The sequence below is a fragment of the Micropterus salmoides genome, unplaced genomic scaffold (genome assembly GCF_014851395.1).
Source record: "Micropterus salmoides isolate LMB-PRFRI ecotype aquatic unplaced genomic scaffold, ASM1485139v1 Ms_hic_scaffold_5, whole genome shotgun sequence".
Lineage (NCBI taxonomy): Eukaryota > Metazoa > Chordata > Actinopteri > Centrarchiformes > Centrarchidae > Micropterus > Micropterus salmoides.
Genome location: NW_024044237.1, coordinates 14,111,462 through 14,136,204, shown reverse-complemented (window position 1 = coordinate 14,136,204; position 24,743 = coordinate 14,111,462). Strand labels below are relative to the sequence as shown.

Below are 24,743 nucleotides of genomic sequence, written 5' to 3'. Positions count from 1 at the left end.
ATTTTACAGCAGAGGAAATGTGTATTGCATTTGTATTACTGGTTCTTGACACCCACATTACTGATTTCATGGCTAAGCCTGTATTCCTTTATGTGCTGTAGATTATTATAGAAACTCTAAGCCTTTCTCAGGACTACCAGCAGACAGACACTGAGTTTAGACCCATGGCATTAGACTCGCTGGCATTAGAGCTAATGTGTGAACATTTCGTTGCAGACTTGAAATGTTTTCAAGGAGGATTTTAGTATGCGGAATGGATTATCCATCAGTCCTCCACTATAGTCTGCTAAAGGGGATCTCCAAAAAAGTAGCAAGACAAGGTCAGATTAACCATGATAGGTTTTCTGCACGGTGCACTTTTCAAGGCTCCTTGCAGATGCCACTTTCAGATGTTTTTCACAATATTACACGACATTAGACCCAGAAAAAATACTGTGTTGCGTTTTTTGCACAGTAACTTGCTGCCCTCTAGTGTTCAAAGTGCACATCGCATTTGCACCCGCTACCGGATATGTCGTGAGTGGTTGCCCTTTCCTCCAGTGAGAGTCACGTTTGACATGACTTGTAGGTGGCTGCACGGCGATGTTCATCCCGACAGGAGTCTAAAATGCAAATACTTATCTTTTGAATGTTGTCGCCATACAGGTAACCGTCTTTGCCTTTCAAATTAACTCCACAATCTGCGTATTGAATGTCGGTTCAAAGAGATTTCCGGGCCATGCGGTGCCTGTCATTCATGGGTTTTGCTTCATGCTAGGCTAACTAATGCTAACGAGTAAGCTAAGGAGTGCGGACGTGACAAACGTGCTGCTGTTAGATAGCCGTATCAAATATGTGTCAGTCTCATAATGTTAGATACTTTGCCTTGGGAGGTAATATGATTTGAAGAATTTTTCATTTTTTAAAGCTGTCATGTAACAGTTGAGCTGCAAAGTTCGGTTAAGTGTCTCTGTTGTCGGCTATGACCTAATCTAGATGTATAGGTTAAACAAACGTAAATCCTATCATTTATCGAAACTGCTGGTGTGTAAGTTAACTACCCTCTGGATTCAGTGTTTACCATGTTTACCATTAGCAGCAGGGCTCGTCCTGCACTATCATTTGCATGCTAAAGGCACAAACGCAACGCTGTCAAACTAACACGTTTTATTTGTTCCGTATCTCCACAGGGTATTGCCAGACTAAACGCACGGAACAATGGTGAAGTATTTCTGCTGTGCAGGGTTGCTCAAAAGCACCTGGGACCAAGTTTGTGTTGCTTTCTGGCAACGATACCCCAACCCTTACAGGTGAGGGCGATGAGTGTACGTGGTGGTCTGGTCCAATCCTCCCCTCTGATCCATGCATGAACTTCTTAATCCGAATGGCATTGCAAATAGTTTGTGGATTATGTCTCAACATTTGAATGCAAAGAAGATTATACAGTGGTGGAAAGTAATTTAAGGGTATTTACTCAAGCAGTGTTCTCTGATATAGTTTTGAGGTAAATTAAGAATGGTACTTTTTACTCCACAACATTTATTAACAGCTAGTTCTGCTCAAGCTTATGATTTTACATACTAAACATATGGTTAGCTGATAGCATATGAAACCAATAGTACAACACTCTGAAAGGGGGGCATCGGTCCCCTAATAAGTAATTTTACATTTAATACTTTAAGTAAATTTTAATGCACTTTTGTATGAATGCAGGACTTGATATTGACTATGATAGTAAATAAATATCTTTAGGTTTTGGAATGTTGGTCAGACAAAACAAGCAACTTGAATGAGTCAACTTTGGCTATGGGACTTTGTGATGAGCATTCTTCACTGTTTATGATATAGAAAGTAAAGTAAAGTAAATCTCCAACAAGTTTGGTAATCGATTGCTCGTTCTAAAGTCTGATATCAAGCTAAAGTGCCAAACAGTTGCTTGCTCTGTTTTTAATATGTGAATGTGTTGCTTTTCTTTATGTCATTGTAAGTTCAAAACAGTCAATTTGAAGATGTCACTTACAGCTTTGGGTATGTGTAATGGGCATTTCTTCCCCATTTTCTAACATGGTATAGACTTACTGATATTAAATATGAAGAAAATAATTGACAGAAGTATTTATAATAAAAAAAAATAATGATAAGTTGCAGCCCTACGCAGAGGTTTTGTTTTGTCTTGATCCACTGCTTCTCCCTCTTTCCTGCAGTAACCATGTTTTGACTGAGGACATCATTTTCCGAGAGGTTACCCCAACTAACTGCCTCATTTCCAGACGTCTGTTGACCAAAACTAGCCGAGCTCCACGCTGGATGGAGCGGTACCTTCCAAAGCACATGGCCAGCTCGGCATACGTCATTGAGGACTCTATTGTGGACCCTCAGAAAAGGACCATGACCACATTCACATGGAACATCAGCCACGCTCGCCTCATGGTACCACCATGTTTGTCTCCACAGGCACTCAGCATTGCCCAGTAATTACTAGTAATAACAGTAACAAGTAATAATGACATGGCCTCATGTCGCTTTTGTTTGTTTTCTTTCCTCTCTTTTCCTTTCTTCCCCAGTCCGTGGAAGAACGGTGCGAGTACCGGATTAACGCTGAGAATGGCAGCTGGACAGAGATAAAAAGAGAAGCTTGGATCTCTTCCAATGTCTACGGGCTCACTAGAGCTATTCAGGTCAGTAGAGTAAAGTGGAGCACCACATTACATAACAGTCCAGGGGAAAGTGGTGTGGGGTGTCCGAAAGGGAGATTCACCCACCTACCTTTCATTCTGTAGTTAGTAACAACATATGCAGTGTTAAGATGCAACAGCTGAGTAGGTGAAGCTGTCTGCCAAGACTTAGGCTGCTGAATGATTTATTGCGAAATCTGAGTGGTCTTTTGTTCCTCAGCTGTGAGAACGTATGTTACTATATGTGATTATATGACTTCTACAGTAGGTTGTTGACAGTATTCTCTGAAGTGTTTTATTTTCTGTCTTGGCTGACTTCCTGTATTCTTGTTCCAGGAATTTGGTCTTGCAAGGTTCAAGACCAGTGTTACGAAGACCATGAAGGGCTTTGAATATGTGCTGTCCAAAATGCAAGGTAAGTAATGTAGCAATAATGACAGCATCAATAATTATTGCATTGCAGTAATTGCTGAAACCAAGGCGTCGTTGATCCTTTTTATCTGTAACGTCTGTGCTTTTCTTGGTATGACAAGTCAAAATATCTGCTATGAAAAAGGAACCATAAAGATGCTCTGATGCTAGCTATGCTGATATGGTTCAGATATAAAGTACAAGACGGACAGATTTTTAACAGGGAACAAAGGAAGAACTGGGTGATGCTGATTGAGCAAGCACACCAGTCAAAACCAAAATATAATGTCAGTATAACAGGAGAGCCTTTTTTGTCTTTTGTGTGTAAAAGCTCTGGTGATCTGTAAACTTTTTTAACAGCTTTAAAAGGGGGGTATGACAGAAAAGGGTTGGGAGCTACTACTTAGAAGACAGGTTATTAATTTAGAAACATTTGAGAATCTAAAGCTATTATCTTAACTGTATAATTTGTGTCCAAAAAGTATTTTCAGTTCAGTACAAACAAAAGAAAGTACATAAGCAAAATATAATTGTTTGGTATTTTTAAACCCCTGTCACTGACACACCAACAAGCTGAAGGTTGGTTCAAATGAGTAATTAAAATGTTGGCAAGTGTCTGTTGGTTTCAGAATTCAGAACTATAAAAGGACGGCGTAGGTTTTTTCGAACTGTAAATATTTCAGCCCATATTAAAACCAATGTGTTGTGACCTTTTGTAGGTGAAACCCCATCGAGAACCTTAGCAGAAACTGCTACAGAGCGAGCAAGAGAGACAGCGCTGGCAGCTAAGGAGAAAGCCAAAGACCTCGCCTCACATGCCCAGAAGAAACAATATGTGTGATGAGCTACATAGATCACTGGTTCTTTTTCCACTGATACTGGGACAGGTTTATCTTTACCCCCACCTCCCACTCTTTTTAATGGTTCAATTGGGGTAAGACAAACAGATCCCGGTCATGGGTAGACACCTCTGTGAGGAAGCATCCAACTGAAATGGTGGGTGGACCATAAAAGGCCTGAGCTGGGTTCAAGAGTCTGTTCCAGCTTCCCGGTTTGTGCCCCGCTGACTATATCATACCTTTGATACTTGATAATCTTAGCATTCACCAGAGATCTTGGAAAGGAATGGTTCAATGCGGCTCTGGGTGTGCCATAAAATAATAATAGCACTTTGCCTACCTTGATACTATTCCTCAGACCTTTGCTCAACCTCTGTACCTTTCAGCGTTTGCTTTTTACATTGTTCCTTTTAAGTATTTCATATTTGTAATAGATTTGTGTTATTAACAGCTTCTTATCCAGAAGCAAAAATTAGCACACCACGAAATATCTGATTAATGCAAATTCACGTGTATGATTTACTTTACTTGCATTTTTCGTTGTAGTTATGTCATCTTTTAGTTCAGTTCACCCGACCACACCTTAATCATCCAACTAAGATTAATTGCTTCAAGTTGAAGTTCATTGACTGAAGAATTGTCCATATTGTTGGCAGTCATAGCTTGATAAGAAATATACATTTAGCACTCTTGATATTGTGTTAAGATCTGGTTGCAAATGCTTGTTAAAAGGCAAAAATGAAACCTTGTACTGTACATTCAGCTTAGGTCTGACAACACAACCCATGCAACTGTGTGCTCTTACTGTATCAAATATCAGCTTGTCAATAAAATTCATTTCTTTGAAACCGTCATGCTGTGATGTCTTTGAACAATAAGTGGTTATCTCTGATAGTTCAGAGAGCTGGTTCCCAGCTGGGGCCACAGGACACCATCAAGGGGTCGCTAAATGACCGTAATCCTTGCTTTTTTTTCTTGCCAATTACTACATAACCTGTAAAGTATTAATGTAGAAGGAGAATAGAAGGGAATCCTTTGGTTGTACAAGTCCCAGTGGTAAACGGGTCACAAGCAAAAAAAAAGATTGGGAACTGTTGTTAATCAGTAGTTCCAGTAAAATCATCAAAAGCTGCACATAAATATAGAAAATATTTATTCAATAAAAAGCTTAAACCAGTACAAAAATGCTACATAATATGACTGGGTGGAGAGACAGATTAATGCATACATAATATTAAAAGGTCATAAGGCAACTTGCATATACAAGGGAAAAAGCACCTTCAGTTATTAAATGTATAACAATGAATACGATACATACTTAATAAGTATCATTACAAGTAGAAACTGCCTGCCTCACTGGTGAATTTGTTGCATGAATAATTATCATTTATATCAACAAATGCACAAGCACTGAAGTGTACAGTCGTGATTAAGCACACTAAGAAATTAGTTATTATGAGGCGTGAATTAAAGTGTAAATGTCATCGGACCTCTTTCCTTATGCTCTCACAGTCGGACTTTAACACAGGCGTTATGATTCTTGCACTTGATCACAGACCGAATTGTGTAAAAATACACCGACCACACAGTTACTTCATTGCCAGATATGAATGTGCAAACATGACCAGTTCATTCCTGTTGACTGTTTTCATTTTGATGTACCCACAATCTTTTTTTTTGAGATAAAACAAGTGCAACGCGTGGACGTTTTGTGCAACAGAAGAAAAAGAACAAAATACATGACGTACATAATAGGACAATACAAAACAAAGCACAGATTAATGTTGAAGTGCATGCTACATGTGACATCACGGAAATACGAATTTAGTGCTAAAGAAAAGCTGAATGGAATACTACACCAAAACCGACTTAAGGCAGACTTCAGTATTGGCATACTGAAGTACAAAATAAGTTAAAGAGTTTTGAATAAAAAGCCCTTATTTGGATTTTTAAAAGCCCTTAAAGATGAATAAATAGGACTTTTTGAATCTCACTTCATGGCTTTGGAAAGAAATGCCATTAATGGTTGACAAAAAATAAAATAAAAATAAATGTTACATCCATCCCAGCACAGTGATTTTAACTGCTATTCAGTGCAAATGGACACAGCTCATTCATAACATTATCATTTAGCTTGTAGTCTGACATATGTTGAGAAGAGAATGTCAAGTTACTCCTGTAAAAAAAAAAAAAAAAAAAAGTATGTTCAGTTGTACAGTAACGTCTTTCTCCCTCTCCCTCCCGTTTGCTTGTTTTTGGAATGTTTTCTCCTCTTCCTGTCCTCTTCCTAGTAACATTACAATGAATGACGGTAGGGATTTTCTTCTGCCGCTGTCATAGCCAGGCTTTGTCCATGCTGGAGTAACAGTGGTCTGCGCCAGCTTGTGTTATGCTCAGTCCGTCAGAGTCCACGCAGTCAAACACGATGCTCTCCACGTCAACCTCCACATCCTCTGCAAGGTAACCAACCAAAGATCAAATCCATTAGCAGAACAAAATATGAGAAAATTCACTCGTTTGTAATATGATATGAACAAGAACATATTTCCTCATAATATTTCTCAGTATGGCAAATGTATGATGTGCGTTCCACTATTATGCATGACAAACTGCAACAGCTACTCAAAAAATATCAAGAAACATTGGTAAAATGTAGACATCATAAATTCCTATAATGAGTAGACTACACTAACGTATGATTAACAAACGACTAAAATCAGTAGGGGTCTTTTTTCCCCATAGCCTCTGCTGGGACTTCTGGTTCACACTAAGACCATAATTGGGAAGGTTTGAATGTGACAGGATCAAAAAATATGAGGTTGTGCTTACTGAAGCAAAAGCTGAGATCATACTTTTAGCAGTAAAGCAAGGCCAGGCATGTACTGTGACTGTGCCGAGATGAGACCCTTTTCCTCTTGCACACCCCCGAGAGACCTACCTCTGTCAGAGTCTGAGCGCTCGGAGGACATGGTCGACCCCTGACTGTCGTTCCTCATCCTCTCCGTGCCTCTCTGCAGCTGCTCCAGCCGAATCTGCAGCTCTCTCTGCTCCCAGCGCAGGCGGCCCTTCAGCTGCTCCGCACGCTCATCTTGCTCCTGCAGCTTCTGTAGTGAGAAAGCAGAGAGACAGACAAGAGAGCAGTGGATTAAAAAAGTGGACAAATGCACAATAACTGGACAGAAACACAGCATATTATTTAAGAGTAGAAGATGCTGTAGTAGAAGAACCTAGTTGTGGGAGAAGTATTCAGATTGTTCACTTAAGTAAAGGTACTAATACCACACTGTAAAAATCTGTTTACGAAATCTGTCTGCATTGAAAATGTTAGAAACGTAATCTGAGAAATGTACTAAATGTAGTATTTAAAGCAAATAGTACTAAATGCAGAAAAATGTCCCCTGTGACTGCTATACTATCATATGTTCTATGATGAGATTATTAGTACTCATGCATTCGCGTAAAAGCAGGATTTTAGTTGAGGTTGGTTGAGGTGGAGCTCATTTTGAACTGCTCATGAACTTTTCATCTGCTGATTATTTTCTCTATTAATTATTATATATTGTATATAATATTATATATAGTTTGTAAAAATTCTGAAAATAGTGAGAAATGCCGTCAACATTACCTAGAATGACACCTTCATAATGCTTGTTTTGTCCGAACAGTCCAAACCTCAACATTTTTAACACTATATTCAAATTATTAACTATAACTATAATTTATTGCCATGTTGTTTTTACACATACAAGGAATTTGTATTGGCGAGTAGGTATGCCACAACAATATACATAAACCTATATAAATGTAAAGATATCTTAAAAAATATGAGATTGATAGAATAAATAAAAGCATCAAGAATGAAAAATGACTTAAATTTAAAATGGTTTAATAGTAAAATTAATTTTTGGTCAACCTAATCTTTTTCAGCTCTATTTGGTTAGTTTAATTTACAACATAACATCACATTTTATAAACTCTTCATATGTTTTGTGTGTAAAAAGTTTAATTTGTGAAGTAAATACTAAAGCTGTGAGATAAATGTTGTGCAGTAAAAAGTCCAATATTTCCCTTTGAGATGTAACACATGTGGAGTAGAAGTAGAAAGTGGCATGAAAACATAATACTCAAGTAATTTCAGGAGGGTACCTCAAATTTGTACTTAGGTATAGTAGGCTACTTGAGTAAATGTACTAAGTTACTGTCCACCACTGATTTACTCTCCCAGCAACAGGTGTTTTATTAGTAGGATGCCAGGGCATGGTGTCTACCTTTATGTGAAGCTGGGCTCTCCTCAGCAGGTTGAGGGTGGTGTTCCTCATCGAGTCAGAGGACAGAGGGACCTGCCTCTTGAGCTGCTCCAGGCAGTGCCGCAGCTGAGCTCGTCTATGGAGCAAGAAGAACCAACAACTGATGCTGTTAATCCATGCATGTGAAAACAACAGGGTGTTGAGCACTGTTGCTTACTCTTAACTAAATTTAGGTTTTTTTAAAAAGAGGAAAAAGGTGTCTTTTGCCAATTGTCTATTATTTATCGGTTATTATGACAAAATGTGAATTACCTGTTTTTTTCCAGCTCGTTGTGAACTGACCTGCAGACAAGGAAATAGGCCGTTTGATTAGCTCTTATGACTGCTTGGGAATGACAAGTGTGTGAGGTATTCGTGTCTAAAATGGATCTTTATCAAAACTGAAAGTCAAACTTAACAACCACACCCTCTTGTCAGTTGTCTGTTATGTAATGTAACTCACCTATTGCCACCAGCAGATATCTTCTTACTCTTCTGTTTGCTTCTCTTATCAGAGAGACCTGGGCTGAGAGGCAGGAGTGAAGCGTATCCATGTTCTGCCTCTGTGCGAGAGAAAAAAACAATACAGCTGTTTTCCTAAATAGTCTGAAATCCAGCGGTATGCAATGTAAAATACAACGTGTTCCCATGGTTAGGGTTAGTGAACCCTAGTGCTACAAATACAGCTCGTTTACCATTTCTTCCTAAGCTGTGAGATGAAGACGACAAAAAAAACTGCTGTCACCAGCATCATCAGCTGGACGTTTTGTTTTTGGTTTTGGCGCCATCACACACTGTCTATTCACTATTATAAAACTACTCTCTCTAGCCTCGCAAATAGAAACGCACAATACAATCTCTACAGTGTGGAAACTCCGACAGAAAGTTATATTATAGCTTTTTCCAGCCCCACTTTCATAAACCGTAATGAGCGCCCAGAGCCGCTCAGATTCATTTTCAAATCGGACCAGATTGGCGCCTTTGAGTACAATGATGGGACCGATATGTAGGTCACTGAGTCAAATGAGAAACATCGCCTAAAAAAACATTCTAGCAAGAATCTCGATGGTTCCTCGAACACTTGCACTGCATTATGTCTGCGCATTATGTTATGCGCTCAAAGTTACTGTCGCTTCATTGTGTATTTTGTTTTTTTGAAAGAACCAACTTCCTCCCCTGTTGACTGACAGTTGTCATAAAACACTTACCTCGCTCTCTTCTCTCCAGAAACTCGGCAGCACGAAGAAGCACCTGGATGTTGCAAACGTTTCCGTCCATTATTTTGTTTGTTGAAATAAAACAACCTCGGGTGAACACCCTACTGTGGATAAAGCGTCAGCAGACAGGAGTAGATGAAGCTGTGTCTGTGCTGCACGTCCTCAATCCACAGGACCTCGAACACTGACACTGCATTCACGTGCTCGGCGTGAGCTCGGACAGTTGAAACTCAACTCATGAAAATGATACGGCGGGCAACAGGTTTGTCGGATATATTAACAAAAAGGACCATCCGAAGTATTGGCCTATGTTGGTTTATTTTAATTTTTAAAAGGAGTAACGTTACATATACGGGTGACATATAAAAACAACAATACTTTTACTTGTTTTACCCCCACAATTTTAGACAGTTTCAAGGTGCAAGTTACAAAGTCGTTTATTTATACAACACAAGTTTATATAATGAAAAGAAAGTGTGTAGTCCCTCTATGCTACACACACAGAACTTAACAGATAATAAAATATATATTAAAATGTGTTGGGGTGCAAAATAATTCTGGCACACATTGCAATAGCCTACTACTGTTTGTGTAAGATGCCTAAATTCTAATAATAATATAGTCAGAAACTATCTATTTTTACTAAACATAGTGTAATAAACACTATTATGTCAAATAAATGTTTACTTTCCCTCTTGTGTTATAATTGGGCCCATCGTTGTGTTTGCATTTAGTTTGCGATTACATAATATTTACGAGAGCATTTGAAGGCATCCACATAAAACGTCATTATCAAGCCCGTCCCCTCCCCTTTCACAGCACCTTTATGTTTCAAACATTTATTATTTTGTTTAACAACGACAACAATATCATTTTGGCATGCACTTATGCATATTGCCCCTTTTTATATATGAAAAGCTAAAACTAAACAGCTGGTCGTCTGTGAGCTAGTTTTACAAAGTTGCACTGTTATATATGTTATTGACCTTATACTTAAATGTTCTACCTTACTCAGCCCAACTATCGAAAACAGCAACATACATCTTTACCTAAACTCCAGCCAGCATCATCATCTACTTTCTATAATAATATATATATATATATATATATATATTTTTTTTTTACATACTGTATGACAACTTATTTAGCGAGCGCACAATTAAATGCTGAATTAATATACTCAAACACTGAAACAAACGTTTGAATAGCAAGAGTAAGCAGGAGGACCTGTTTAATTGTCTTTGTCAGTGCTAAAGAATAATAAAATAGAAGAAAGTGGGAGGAGAGGATTGCCCTTACTAAATATGGCAACGTCTGGCTTCACTGCCTGTGTCAGGTTTCAGTTGTATTCAGCGTATTGGAGTGAAGCTTCTTTGCCAGCTGTATCTTTAACCTATGAACTCCTGAGTGTGCCAGTCCTCCGCCATATTGACTGTTGTCTTGAGTGGAGGAGATAGAGAACATTTTGAGGTCCGATAAGAAACGAAAGTGTGCTCTCAAAATAATCAAAACTGGTGCAAACTTGGCAAAAGCGTATTTTAAACACCGTCGTGATGGCAAGGAAGAAAAGCAAGCAGCAAGGAGTCGCCCAGAAGGAGCTTGTGCCTGAACAGCAGACCGCACCGAAGATCCCAGTCTCTCCCGGCGATGCAGCTGGCGGTGACGGCGGAGATGCTGGGCTGGATAGGCTGGCCACTACCAGGGCGAACCAGGTAGGTTAGCTAGCAACAAGCCAATCCCTGCTTTTAAAATAGGCTAGCTAGCCTCTGAGCTAGCACTAATTTAAGCATCCTCCATTGTGTTTTTATTTTATGTAGCTAACGTTAGATCCTGCAGGGTTGAAGTTATATGCATCCGCTGGGTGGCTAAAAGCAATGTTAATCTTTATGTAGTAGTCGTGGATGTAGAGCTCTCACGTCGTTCGATATTTAATTAAATAAATAATACGCTCAACTTAGCGAGCAGAATCGTACCCAGCAGGCGGATTTAAGGCAATGTGTCTAACATTGCAGCCCATCTTCTTTTGCCGGACAGGTGACATTGTGCCTCGGAAATGTCGTCCCATTCCCAGCGTTTACAACTATTCATCCGCCCAGATAACGTTAACCTTAGCCAAAAGGCTAGCCGGGCTATCGTCTCCAGCTAGCGTGCTGCAAACGTGCTTACTGCCTGCACTTGAACCCAGCTACAGGAACCACTCAGCCAGCAGCGGCTAACCAGCTACAGGCTAATTAGCTAGTAAACTGGGAGAGATAATGGGTTCATAATTAGGGTAGCTAACTGTCAGACATGGTTCGAGATGTTTAATCGACTCTGTCATAAGGTTTTTGCCGTACTACACTTTAATATCGGAGTGTGACAGGAGCTAATGTCAGAAGTTTCAGTGCATGCAGTTATCAGCCAGTGATGCTAAATCGGAGTTTGTAACGTTAGCTATCAAAGTTGAGGGTAACCCTTTGTACAGCTGGACCACAGTCGCCTCAGCAAACCAGCTAACCTTACATCTGACCTCTGAGCCTTACTGCTGCTTGGATTTAGTTATGTTTTATACCGCATGTGTACGATTCCCGTCTAGACACGTCGCATAGCTAGATCTGTATATTGGCTCAAATTTGTCTGTAATTGTGAATTACCTGTTTGTGTCTTAGGTGTAATATCACTATATCAAAAAATGATGCGATGTCCAGAAAATACTGGGGGACATCTAACTATGAATGCCAGTTTATTTGGTACATAAAAAATGAATACCATGTAACTGACCTGCAGTAAAGCCGCCATTGAGAAGCTTATTAAACCATATTTGTTGAAACTGTTTTTGGAGAGGTGTTGATTCAACTCTTTAACTGGGGATGTTTTGCATCACTTTTGTCTTAGACTGCATTTGTTTTAAACTGGGTGTACCTAATAAACTGACAACTGAGTGCATATGCACACACACATAATTATTAGCATTAAAAAACATCAGTTTAATCCCTTATCATGTGCAGTAGACATTGTCAATACTGTAGAATCTATTCTGAGAGACCTCTAACCTAGAAGACTCTTTTCCACCCCTGGTGTTAATTAACCAACAGCATTATGCACCCCAGTTCACAGTTTGACTGGTAATTACAGGCTAATACTTGACCTCTTTATGCTCTCTTTCTCTACCTAGCCTATGCACACCTGCTGCCTCCTGTGCCATCGTGAATTTAAAGACTGGGGAGCAAGTTCTGCAAACGGACTTCCTGGGAGCCATGGGACCAAGCTGGCTGATGCGGTGCCTGCACTCTCCCAGGCCTTATTGCGGGAGGCGCCGGGGCGTAAGCTTGCTGATGCTGTGCCCTCGCTGTCTCAGTCCTTGCTGGGAGAGGTGCCTCTGTGGATCTGTCAGAGCTGCTGCAAGAGTGTGGAAGAGGAGGAGAGGCGGAGCACCCTGGAGCAGCCGACGCCGGTAAATAAAAAGGAACTGATTTGGGTTACGTGTCTGGAACCTTTTTACGACTACTTTCTAGTTAAACTGTTTCTGCTGACTGAGGTGATCTCAGCTTTATTCATCAGAGAGGACTTTGCATTTGCATGTGCATACTTACTAAATAAATATGTCTATCTTGATGGATTGAACAGGTTTAAACATGTAGTCTACTTTGAGTCTCTTCAGAAATAACAAATTTTGTATTTCTGTCTCTGTGGCATATGTAAGGCAGCAGCAGCTTTAGCCTTCGCCTTCTTGCTTGTTTTTACATAAAATGCAAATTTTTAAGATGTAGTATATTAACATACTTGAGCTTGACTGCACATGAACATGGTGTAAAAGATGTTTTGTTAATATTTGGCTCAAACTTTCAAATGTTAAAAATAGGACAAACGGAGAGAGATGGCTGAACAGTCCCCTGCAGTGATTTTTTTGTTTGTTTTAATCTTTGCATTTTTTTTCTTTCCTTTTTTGTTTGTTTAGATTGATTAATGCATTTTAAAGATGTTTGTGCTCTTGTCACACACATTAATGTTTTACAAGCTAATATTGTTATTTGGTGCCACTGTTGCCAAAATGTACCCCTATGTAGACAGCCCTGTGATTAACCTGTTGGGTTTCTTGTTGTTGTTTTTTTGTTTTTTTTTTATTCAGGTACCATTGTCACACTCTTCCTCTTGTAAGTCCCAGAGCTGTGGGAATGGTTACCCAGAGCAAAGTACTGTGGATTGGGACCCGAGTTCCTTCCTGTCAGCCCACAAACTGTCAGGTCTCTGGAACTCTGCCCACACCAATGGAGGGGAACATTGCAACCACAACACTTCTTCACACTCACAACCAGGTCTGTCATCGCTTAATTTCTAAACTGAGAAGTGTTACGAGTTTCAGTTTTGTGAAATGGATGTATATTTGGTTAGAATCAGAGCTCCACAGCTGCCTTGTTAGCTTACTTGCTCAGCTATAAATGTGTAATACATTTCTGGCCACTTTCTTCAGGTGTTAGTCGACTGCATTTTAGAGGAACAAAGACGCAGCTTGCAGTGCTCTACTTTCCGAAGCCCTTAGAGCTCAGCATGATGAAAGGTGGAATAATGTTTTAAGATAAGTGTGTTGTCAAAACTAGCAAGTGCACTCAGATGGCGGACATAAATTTAAAAATAACCAAATTTCCAATGCGGACAACTTAAGTAAATCAGACAATACGACTTGGCTCACCGTTTATAAAAGATCAGGAAGAAAACGTTTCTTTGTAATACTTTTCTTTAATTTTATTGGAGAACACTGTTTTGCTTAGAAATATAAATCTCTGCAAGCTGTGCTGTAACCAGAATCAAATATCAGCGCCAATGGAAAGATTACAGCAAAGAAAACCTAAATTTATTTCATCATACTAAATAATTCTACCAAAATTTGGACTATTCCGAATCGATTCACAAATGCCTATAATCGATTATCTAGAGGTTAATTGATAACGTAATGTTGGCGGAACTCTGAAATGCGGAAGTGTCCGTCTGTGCGGTCAGGACTTGCGGACTGTGATTCTTACTGCTGAATCATTGATAGCTGCAAAGCATGTAGGCCTGACTGTGAAAGTATCAGGCATATTTGTCTTATTATTATAATTATACAAATATAATTATTAATATTATCATATGTAGCCTTTTTACTACAGTTACGCTTCACACAACAGCTGTTTGTTTTGTAAAGTTGCGTGGCGCTGCTGAGAGCACCCAGCTGCAGTAGTGCGTAATATTCATCCAGCAAGACGAATGATCACGAACCGTTCACAGCGCGTGGGCCGTACTAGCGACACAACCCGTAGTACCGGAGACGGAGTGGAGCGGACGGGGCCAGGAGATCGCGGAGCGACCGGCCCGCAGCTGACGGTCGGTGATCGTTAATGGCATTAAATCATGCTGTCAATATATCACAAATCATGCTTCTAGGGGAGATGATGTCCTCTTTAGGGGAGCTCACCCATAGTTCGCACCCTGCTGTCCAGCCTCTCCCAGAAGCAGGCGCGCATGCGCAGAATGCAACGTGGGTTTGTTTGGAAGACGCGCTGTTGAGATTTTTCAGTCACTCTGAAGTCTGGTCGTATTTTAGTTTTTATGAGACGCTGAGGGAAACTAGATTGAAGAAAATGACCTTATAGTGAACGCAGGGTGAGTTAATTTGTAGCTTTGTTTTTTCTCTCTGACTTGCTTGTAAACTGAAGCTCTTAGTGTTGCTGCTCTTGTAAAAACGCTACACGTTGTTCTGTTGCCATGTGCGTCGTGTGGTGGCAGAGTCTATTGGCCCACTGCACGTGATAACACGCTATGCAGTTTAATCAACCAACCAGCATATCTAGAAATGCTACAGACTGCTCTGTATTTATGTCAGTTTTTGGGCTCATTGCAGTTGCTATCCCTGTCAGCAGACTTGTTTTCATGTAATTGTCCACGGGGTCATTGTGTTACCTATATAATATAAAATCTTGATAATGCACACTTAGATGATTTTCATATGTTTACAAAAGGTATTTGCTGTTTATTTTTTATGCAACAAAATGGCAATTCTATTTGTAGTTTTCAGTATAAAACTTGTTGAAATGGTTTCAGTGTGTGTATCAGTACATTTTAGTCTTTTTCGGCACATTTTTACAATACCGTGATAATACTGATAACGTGATCATTTTGGTCACTATAATTGTGATATGAAGTTTTCATACTGTTTCATCCCTCACACACAGGCGTGCCACATTAGCCGCGCAATATGCTAACGCCAAGTTACCTAACCTTTAAAATAAACGGTAAACAACACGGCAACACTTATAGCTTCAGAGTTTGAAGTCGGGTCATGTACAGCCCATGGCGATCCATCCTTCAACTGTTACAGAGCTTGTTATGGTTGTGGAACTTTTGAAGCACTCATTTATTAATTTAACACGCCCTGAAGTGTACAGTATGAACATTGCGGTTGTTGCGGTGCTTGCCGTCCTCCGTATTTCAATTTTGCAGTTATCGCGACAGCCCTAGATGTATTACAACTAAGATACAAAATCACATTTACCCATTAGAAGTGGCAAAGCTCCATGTACTCGAGAAAGGATGAAACACAGCAGCGTATGTTGTGTAAGTTTTATCACAAAGAATCTGCACCTGTTCACTCAAATGTGCACATATTTGGGCCAAGAAAGAAAAATGGGGAATAAAAAATTGAGTGTGATCGAATCATAGAATGTTAAATTGAAATTTAATCACGATGGATCTTAGCCCAATTTTTCAATACATAGTAAGTATTACAGATAAAAGAACATTGGATAAAGTCTTTGGCTGTTCAGTCGTTTAATAAGACTGTATTTCAAAGTGACTCAGGTGGCTTGGGCTATAACATTTTCCAGCCATAGCAAAGATACCTGAAATTATTTGTGGAGATTGAATGTGAAAGTAATAATAATAATAAATTGAATTTGTATAGCGCTTTTCACAAACTCAAAGTAGCTTTACAGAGCAGATAAAGAAACAAGACAAAAAAAAAAAACACAGCTAGGGATAGGCAGAGGAGAAGAGATGGGTCTTAAGGTGGGACTGGAAAATGATGAGGGACTCAGAGGTGCGGATCTCATGGGGGAGGGAGTTCCAGAGCCTGGGAGCTGCCCTGGAAAAGGCTCTTTCCCCAAAACTGCTGAGCTTGGACTTGGGGACGTAGAGGAGAAAGTGAGACATGTTTGACCTGGGCTTGAGAAAGGCCGTTGTTTATAAAATGGGAAGCATGGCAATTCGAACAGCTATGATATTTTTTTTGCTGTTGTCTGTCTGCTTCCTGTTTCTTGGTTCTCATCAAACCACTTAATGGAGGTTACCTGGTGCGTAACTTAGGTTGTATTTCTAGTTTAGCAAATGCTTGAATGGGCCATGTCAATTACGCAAGGGTATGTGAAAGTAGTCATAAATTATGGCATGTTTGCTCTGTGAATGCAGCTGTGCCCGTCCTGCATGAGCAAACTTACATGCGAGATGGTATTTGTATTTATTTAATTTGGAAAGTTTGTTGATGTTTTCTGGTGAACAATTACGTTTCTTAATTAGCTGTAACATCCAACAAATATTTGTCTGTAGTTGTATGGGAACTTAGCTACATGAGGTATTTCAATACATACGATAGTAAATGTTTAAGTGGGTGTGCATACGTGGTGCCAGGAAGAGACTTTTTTGCAATATGTAAAATAATTCTGATGTTGTAGTACTGCTTTTCTCCCTATTTTGATTAACAAAAGGGGCAATGTTGTTTCAGAGCAGTGACACATTATCACCATTCAACACGCCTCCAAAGAGCAGGGATCTATTTGTACCATTATAATTATTATTCTTGAATTACCAACATCTCAGCACCTGGAAATTGTTGATTAACAGGTATTGATCAAATCCCTCAAAATCCCAAAGACACATGTCACATGGAGAGTAAAATTCTTTCCAATTGTTTCTCATATTTTCAAGGAACTAAAAGGTTTCTTCAGCCCATTGTGTGCGTTTCCACCACAGTCGAAACACCTGCGAAGATTAGGCAAATTAACCAGCTGACGTATATGGCATACAAACCGATGGACAGGCATCATTATTTAGTAACCACTATTGATGAGCAAAATGTATATATGAACATCAGATTTTATTGGAATATAATGAAAAACAATAGGCTATGCTTGACTATTAAAAAACGCTTTTTTTGTGTGGGAGTATAATGAAGAGACACACGATAACGTTCGTTAAAAATTTAATAACAAACTGGATAAAGCCATCAAATTCTTAAAAGATCTGGAGCACAGAGAAAGATACAAAATCATAAAATCACAATAGTTTGGAAGGTTATTAAAACATTTCCAGCAGAAAAAATCTGCAGATCAGCTGGCAGCACTCACGTCTGTGAAAAAACCTGCTGACCGATGAAAATTTAAAACAACTCCAGATCCAGTATTTAGCGTAAAAACACACTGCTGCACGCTGGCTGTTATTTCCGAACTATAAATAGAATACCGACGTACGATCTCAGGCTGACATCGGCTATCTGACTGTTGATTGTGATTTATTGGTTTATGGTGGAAAGGAGAGAATCAGTAGTAGAAAAACACCTGACATGCTCGATTTAAAGCAAGTAGCCTCTACACTACTGTTGAGAAATTCACTGCAAGGCAAGCCCCACCCCACCCCTAGTACCGGTACTTTTGGAGAGTACAACCCAGGGATGTTTTTTGGGGGTAAAATAGAGACCCTGGAACTAAATGTAGACCCTGGTCCCTGCGGTGGAAACACAGTTGGTTCCTCCAAAGGTTCCTAGTTCCGGGGTAAAGTTCCTGTGGTGGAAACGCGGCTTTACTCTTTACACCTTTTGTAAGACATATTTAACACAATATACCAGCAAACTAAATGGTACCTCCTTTGTTTAGTTCTGTTCTGCAACCAAGTGTTGGAGTCGAAGGTTTATGGTTCTAATAAAGAGTATTTTCTATTTGTATTGTTTTAAATCTATCATCAAGTCCGTTTCAAATTTATGAAACCAGCAGGGTCAGCCTGTTACGAGAAAAGAGGACTTCATGAAGCGCCTGGGAAATCTGCTAAAACGTCTGGGACCAAAGTCTGTCCCTACAGTCACCCGTCATCCCAGAATTCCAGTGGATCTTCTGCTGGGAACCCCCAGTCTACCTCAGCAGACCTTTGTAAGACCACTCCCAAGCACTTCAAGACCATGTGCCGTCGACCAACGCCACCAGGTAATGTTTCCTTTGACTCCTCCAGAACATCATTTAAACAAAATGTATTATATCACAGAAATCTTTGTTTATATACCAACTTCGTTAATCTATATAAAGGGGACCAATTTAGTTTACATTTAAGTAATTAGTGGTAATGGGCCTACTCCTTTGCGGGGTTTTTCCTGGCTCAGAATGGGCCTTTGGGGGGTAACTTGACTCAACAGTAAGCATGATCAGTATGCGTACAGTAAAGGCAATGAGTTACCTTAGGACCGAAATCTATAAATTTTTTTGTTATTTCTGACCATTTGATGAACAAAATATATCCACAACCTGGAGGAGTAAAGATATAAAAGTAAAGTATAATTATATATTATGGTTAGTATAATAATATATTTACAGGTTACACTTGATTTGGATAATCTGCCTACAGATAGTTTATTAGTTGAAATTCAACTATTTTTACAAATAAAATATTTTCACAAATAATCCCTTTCTCTTATATTGCCCTACACCACTGTGGTTAAGGTTTGATTAGTGCTAATGTTTGTATATTCATTATAATTTCAGATAATGGTATAGGCTACTATAGCTTACTATTAGTAGCCTAATATTAATTCCAGTTGGACAAAACAGCAGCTATATTTTGTGGGTTGTTTTCAGTCATTAGTTTATTGTGTAAGAAAAATGCTCTACAAGGTAGGTCAGTCTTTCATTTGTTTATGCAAAGTACTAACTTGTCAATAGTAAAAACCATGCATACAGAACAAGTTCAACATTTGTTAAGTTTGATGTCGTGCCTCAGCCTTTTTTAATGTCCTGCCTACTTCAGGCTGTAATTGGTCAGGTCACGAAAAGTGACTTTGAGGGACAGCTATGCACAGGGCTGCATGAACAGCACCCGATCTCCCTACAGAGATTAGCAGGCAGGAGAGAACGGGAACAGGTGAGCGTCACGTCGTGCCCAGAGAACCTGATATGGAGAGGGCAGAGGAGGTACCGGGTCTGGTACGCTAAAGATTAAAGTGTAAAAGTGACAGTACCGGTGAATACCGTCACACTTCAAGCATAAACGGCTTTTATGTTGTGAGAAATTACAGGAAGTCATTGCTCCCAGTAGCGCAAACTTTGTAGAGGAACGTTCAGGCACAGTCAAAGCAATGCAGCAGTTGATTTATAAGTCCAGCGCCAGCTGCAGTGTAAAACAAACAAACAAACAAACAAACAACAAAAAAAAACAGCGCTGTGGATGAGAGGAGAGATGACTGCTGAAAGTCAAGACGTCATATATAAGGGGGCTTTCACACCTGAAAGTCCGCACCAAGGTCCGAACCAAAGTTCATGTTTTGATACATTTTGATACATTCGGTTAGTTTTGGTTTGTTTTGGTTTCACACTGCAATTCTGCGACCGCGCTAAAGGACTTTACATGACACACTTGCGTCCTGTCGTATCATGTATGTGGGCTGCGTCTCCCTATACTTGACATTGATTGGTTTATTAGACAGTTCAGCGGGTATCTTTGACAAGAATGAATGAATTAAAAATGAACATATGCATATCTGCTCCTATATTATTATTATTATGGCATTACTACCTGCAGCACCAACTATACTGAAGGCTCATTCAAATTCGCAATTAAACGTCCTCGTTGTGCGAACATTATAACGTTGCTGACGGGACAGGAGAAGAACCCAAGCAATCCTTCTGCACCTCCGTGCCAGGAGAAACCAAAGATGTATGTGGCAGTGTGCTTCTATAGTGGTCATCTGTTTGAAAAGATGAGCTGTCACCGGAGATTTATAATTGTGTCCTTATTTCAATGCATTTCTCCGTGCATTTGCTTGTTTCCAGTTTACACTCCAACAGCCAAACTTCCTGTAAATAGTCTGAAAGTCCGAACCATCCAAAACATGCTTTCACACCAGAAACAAACCGAACCATGGTTCAGTTTCATCCAGACCGAGACTACCTCTTTTCGTCTGACCAAATTTCGTCTGTTTGGTCCGGACCGTGGTCCGTGGAAGGTGTCACACCTGCAGTTTTGGTTCGGACCAAACTGAAAAGTCCTAAAGTCCGGACCAAACGAGGTAGGTGTAAAAGCCCCCTAAGTTTATGTTTGATTAAAGCTGTTTGATTAATGGCTATTAAAACATATTAGGAGAATATTTGAAACGCTTTTATTATATATATATTAAGTTATAAAAGGTAATAAGAAATCCAGTTAAAATTAATTCTGCGGACCAGAACACAAACTGATGTAGTGTAAAAAGATTTGTGCTCTACAGGTCATTTTATTCATGTTTCCCATTATTTTCCAGGTGAAGCCTTCCACCCCAGTGACCACCATCAACACACAGACTTGTCGGTACCCCCCAACAGTCCCACCGGGCTGTCTTCCCAGCATTCCTCCCTCCTGCCCCCAAAGCCGAATTCTGGGCAGCACAGCCATGTTACCTCCTCGTCTGGCACTGGTGTGGCGGCCCACACTCCCTTCCCCCCCGCTGGTACCAAACCTCCACGGCTCCTCAGCCAAACTCAGTTCTCCCAGTCCAGACAGCCCGACATCTGTCCATAAGCCCAGCCCGTGCAAAAACTCCCACATTCCTGTCGTGAACACTCAACACAGCAAACTGGGCACATCAATCATGGGCTGTAACCACCCTTGTAATGGACACAGTGCGGGAACAGTGGCCACTTCAAATGTAGGCCATCTGACGGCCGGGGCATGCAGGTTAGTAATACTATCTCAACATTTCTGTTTTTGAGTGTTTATTCCAAATATGAATGCCCTCTGAGGGATAATGTCAATTGTTTTTGTTTTTTTTTGTAGAGACCAGGCATGTAAGGGGCACAAAATGACTAATGGGACGTTGTGCCACCCATCGTCTGAGCTGGAGGAAGGAGAGGATGAAGACAGCAGCTCTGAGAGGAGCTCCTGTGCCTCCTCATCCACCAACCAGAAGGACGGGAAGTACTGCGACTGCTGCTATTGCGAATTCTTTGGACATAATGCGGTACATTAAAAAAATGTGTTGCTATCCTCTTTTAAGTAGTAATTAAGAGTTCATTGTGCTATTATATACTTGTTAAGGGTTTATAAAAAGCTGAAATTATGAAAAGGTGACATAATATGTTATTTGGTCACAGCCTCCAGCTGCACCAACAAGCCGTAACTATGCTGAGATTCGAGAGAAGCTGCGCTCACGTCTGACCCGGCGTAAAGAGGAGCTACCTCAGCGTCAAGATTCGGATCTGACAGCTGCTGGTGCCATTGACAACCGGGACGTGGATGAGCTGCTAGACTTCATAAACAGTTCGGAGCCCAAACCTGTCAACAGTGCCAAGGCTGCCAAAAGGGCACGGCACAAACAAAAGAAGAAGGTGTGGTAACTTTAGAAACAATGTGATTGAGTGTTTTTTTTTTTTCCTTCATTTTAATTTGAATATGAATGTATGTATGGCAAATGGTGTCTAAACACAAGAATAACTTTGCCCAAATATACTCAAATTGGCAACATTTAGATTTATAGTTATATAATCCCTTTGATTTGAGCAGTGTAGGGCATATTCAGTTTGCATTAGCATTAACTTAGTACAGCTCTGAAACGATAGTGAACAATAAACAGTGAGGCTGATATCTAGATATAACTAGATAAAATGACAAACAGTAACGCAGGATTATGTGAATGCATCGTTTCCCTCATGAATTTGAATCCTTTGTGGAAATTGCGGACTCCGCCAGTAATGACAGCTACTATATTGAGAGGTAATTGCATAATCTAAATTTGTTGAATGGCTGTTGCTAAAAAAATGCCAGCCATAATTATCAAGTCCTAAGGAATATAATTTAAAATCAGGAACTAAATAGTTTTGATACTCAGTGCTTTTGGTAAATAACAAAAAAGTATTGTGGTTCAATAAACGCAGCCTTACTTATCTATTATCACAATGACATTACATTTTGTGTGTGTACCTGTTCTCACAGTCAAGCCTGTGCCATTTCTGTTTCAGGAAAAAGCTCAGCAGGGCAGTATGGGTGCTGCAGGCAGTGACCCCCACTCCGATCCATCTGAGTCTGTCGACGAGCCCCTCCCTGATGGTTCAGAAGCCAGTCGGTTGCTTGATTGGCCTCAGCTGGAGCTCGAGCGTGTCAACAGTTTTCTTACCAGTCGGCTGGAAGAGATTAAGAACACCATCAAAGACTCAATCCGGGCCTCATTTAGCATGTACGACCTCAATCTGGATGTTAATGACTTCCCAAAGAAGGCAGCCACGTTGGAGGGCAATCATTTACTGTCCCATCTCAATGGTTCCTCTGACCTGCAACAGATAGACCTTGACCTGGCCCCTCTTTCATTGGGAACCTTTAAGAGCCACCTGGACCTGGTGAATGGATGGGAGGACACAACCACTGTCTCATCCCCTAATTCCACCACCACAGCATCAGGGGTCCCTGCTGGGCCCAAGGACATCCAGCGGTTGCACACTACCCCCAGTCTCTCAAAGCTCATAAGGGTTCGTTCCCCAGAAAGATGCACTTCCACTGGATGTGACAGTTTGCCACAGGTGCCAGCTCAAGCCACAGCTAAATCGAAGGAGGACGCCTATGATCCCAAGAATACAACGGTCGGGAACGGTGGTGCAAAGTCAAAAAAGAATAAAAAGCAGCAGCTAAGACAGGAGCAATCTGTGTCCGAGCATAATTCCACCAAACCAACCAAAGCCGCCTCCTGGAATGAAACACAGAAAACCAATGAGTCTAAAGAAATGGCTTCTAACGGCTCAAAAGCTGGAAACAAACAGTCCCAGCACTCTGCGGACAACCAGAGAAATGGACCTAGGAAAGCTGAAGAAGCCAGATCATCCAAACATGCAGCTAATGGTGGCCTCTCGAATGCACAAAAGGGGAAAGGTGACACGGAAACACGAGGGGGTCGGTCTGAGCAGGATTCAGAAAACAAAGCTCACACCACCATTCAAGTAAATGGGCAGCAACAGCAGCAAACCAAGGGGAAAAATAAGAAGAACAAGAACAAGGGTGAAAAATCCAGCAGTGCCATTGGTACAATAAATTCTCTTTAACACTATTCAAAATTTGAGTTTTCTTCTTCATTTGTAATGTTTTTAGCTAATGTTGAATCTTTATTCCCTAGATGATGTATTTCTCCCTAAAGATTTGGATCCAACAGAAATGGATGAGATTGATCGGGAAGTGGAATACTTCAAAAGGTATGCTCAACACAGCCGTATATTAGGATACTATTATTACTAATATACAGTTATATTTATTAACAACAGCCGCATCACTAAAACCAGGCATTGTTTGTTTTTTTTCCTCCACCACATGTTGTTCGTCTCTCTTCGTTCCCTCTAGGTTTTGCCTTGATTCTGCAAAACAAACTCGCCAGAAGGTAGCAGTGAATTGGTCCAACTTCAGCCTCAAAAAGGTTCCTTCCAATGCAGCTCAATAACTTGGATGATGGCCAGAACTTCACACCATAAACTCTTTTAGTAGAGCCCTATTTGGCCTGAGGCCTTCTCTCATTCCCTGTTTTCTTCTTTTCCTTACTAAGCCAAGGGACCCTGGGTCAAAATCATACTCTCCATTCAGAAGACTGAAACATAACTTGTGGCTGACAAGCCAGGGATCATTATCAAGGCCAACTCTTACCCTTTGCTATTATTGCAATGTTCACTAAATGAGAGATGCAAAAATGGAGAAAAGTCTGTTGAATCCACTGCATCCATGTGCTTATTACGTATGTAAACAATTACCTTACATGAAATAAATGTTTTTATCACAAATCTGAGACATTTTAACGTTGTTAAACTTCTGAATTCCAATCAGTTCAATTTGGTGCTCATCATCCAGTACATTCTGCATCGCTAAATTCCCGCCCACGACATCAGTCTCTGTTGTAGACCGTTTGTCTAAAACTGTCAAAAAAGGACCACTTGTGCCCTCCTCTTCTGCAGGGAGCAACGGTGGCAACAATTGAATTGATTTTACTCACAAGCAGACTGCAGTGCATTCGGTGGTTGTTGATAGTTTTCAATTGCAATCGTTTTGTCAGCATTTAATCGTGATCATCAAATGATTTTAGTCATCATTAATCAGATAGAAAACTGAAACACCTGACGACCTACC

General features: G+C 40.3%; 3 protein-coding genes across 3 annotated transcripts; 2 read left to right on the top strand and 1 right to left on the bottom strand.

Annotated features, from left to right (window-relative positions):
- The first annotated feature begins 497 nt into the window (after positions 1-497).
- prelid1a (PRELI domain containing 1a) lies at positions 498-4,758 on the top strand. The gene is made up of 6 exons (XM_038699710.1): positions 498-645; positions 1,170-1,289; positions 2,184-2,409; positions 2,544-2,657; positions 2,991-3,069; positions 3,785-4,758. Exons 2-6 carry the CDS (start codon positions 1,198-1,200, stop codon positions 3,904-3,906), a joined length of 633 nt encoding a protein of 210 aa, XP_038555638.1. The 5' UTR covers positions 498-645; positions 1,170-1,197; the 3' UTR covers positions 3,907-4,758.
- Positions 4,759-5,040: 282 nt separating this feature from the next.
- Positions 5,041-9,583, bottom strand: mxd3 (MAX dimerization protein 3). Its single transcript, XM_038700111.1, has 6 exons — positions 9,399-9,583; positions 8,654-8,753; positions 8,464-8,493; positions 8,173-8,287; positions 6,843-7,008; positions 5,041-6,357 (listed from the first exon to the last, which is right to left on the bottom strand). Exons 1-6 carry the CDS (start codon positions 9,466-9,468, stop codon positions 6,239-6,241), a joined length of 600 nt encoding a protein of 199 aa, XP_038556039.1. The 5' UTR covers positions 9,469-9,583; the 3' UTR covers positions 5,041-6,238.
- A 1,243-nt stretch (positions 9,584-10,826) lies between these two features.
- Positions 10,827-24,405, top strand: fam193b (family with sequence similarity 193 member B). The gene is given in 11 exon segments (XM_038698791.1): positions 10,827-11,119; positions 12,562-12,840; positions 13,516-13,702; positions 18,404-18,610; positions 20,914-21,089; positions 21,091-21,326; positions 21,426-21,609; positions 21,743-21,976; positions 22,607-23,657; positions 23,749-23,824; positions 23,970-24,405. Coding segments are annotated over 11 exon segments (2,886 nt in total). The 5' UTR covers positions 10,827-10,960; the 3' UTR covers positions 24,067-24,405.
- Positions 24,406-24,743: the final 338 nt, after the last annotated feature.

Excerpts from the sequence above, each read along its gene's own strand:
- mxd3 (XM_038700111.1), bottom strand. The coding sequence starts at position 9,468 with ATGGACGGAAACGTTTGCAACATCCAGGTGCTTCTTCGTGCTGCCGAG. Across the intron at positions 8,494-8,653 it reads ATATCTGCTGGTGGCAATAG|GTCAGTTCACAACGAGCTGG; the intron begins GTGAGTTACATT and ends CCTTGTCTGCAG. Across the intron at positions 8,288-8,463 it reads AACGAGCTGGAAAAAAACAG|ACGAGCTCAGCTGCGGCACT; the intron begins GTAATTCACATT and ends CTTGCTCCATAG.
- prelid1a (XM_038699710.1), top strand. The coding sequence starts at position 1,198 with ATGGTGAAGTATTTCTGCTGTGCAGGGTTGCTCAAAAGCACCTGGGAC. Across the intron at positions 2,410-2,543 it reads TCAGCCACGCTCGCCTCATG|TCCGTGGAAGAACGGTGCGA; the intron begins GTACCACCATGT and ends TTTCTTCCCCAG. Across the intron at positions 3,070-3,784 it reads TGTGCTGTCCAAAATGCAAG|GTGAAACCCCATCGAGAACC; the intron begins GTAAGTAATGTA and ends GACCTTTTGTAG.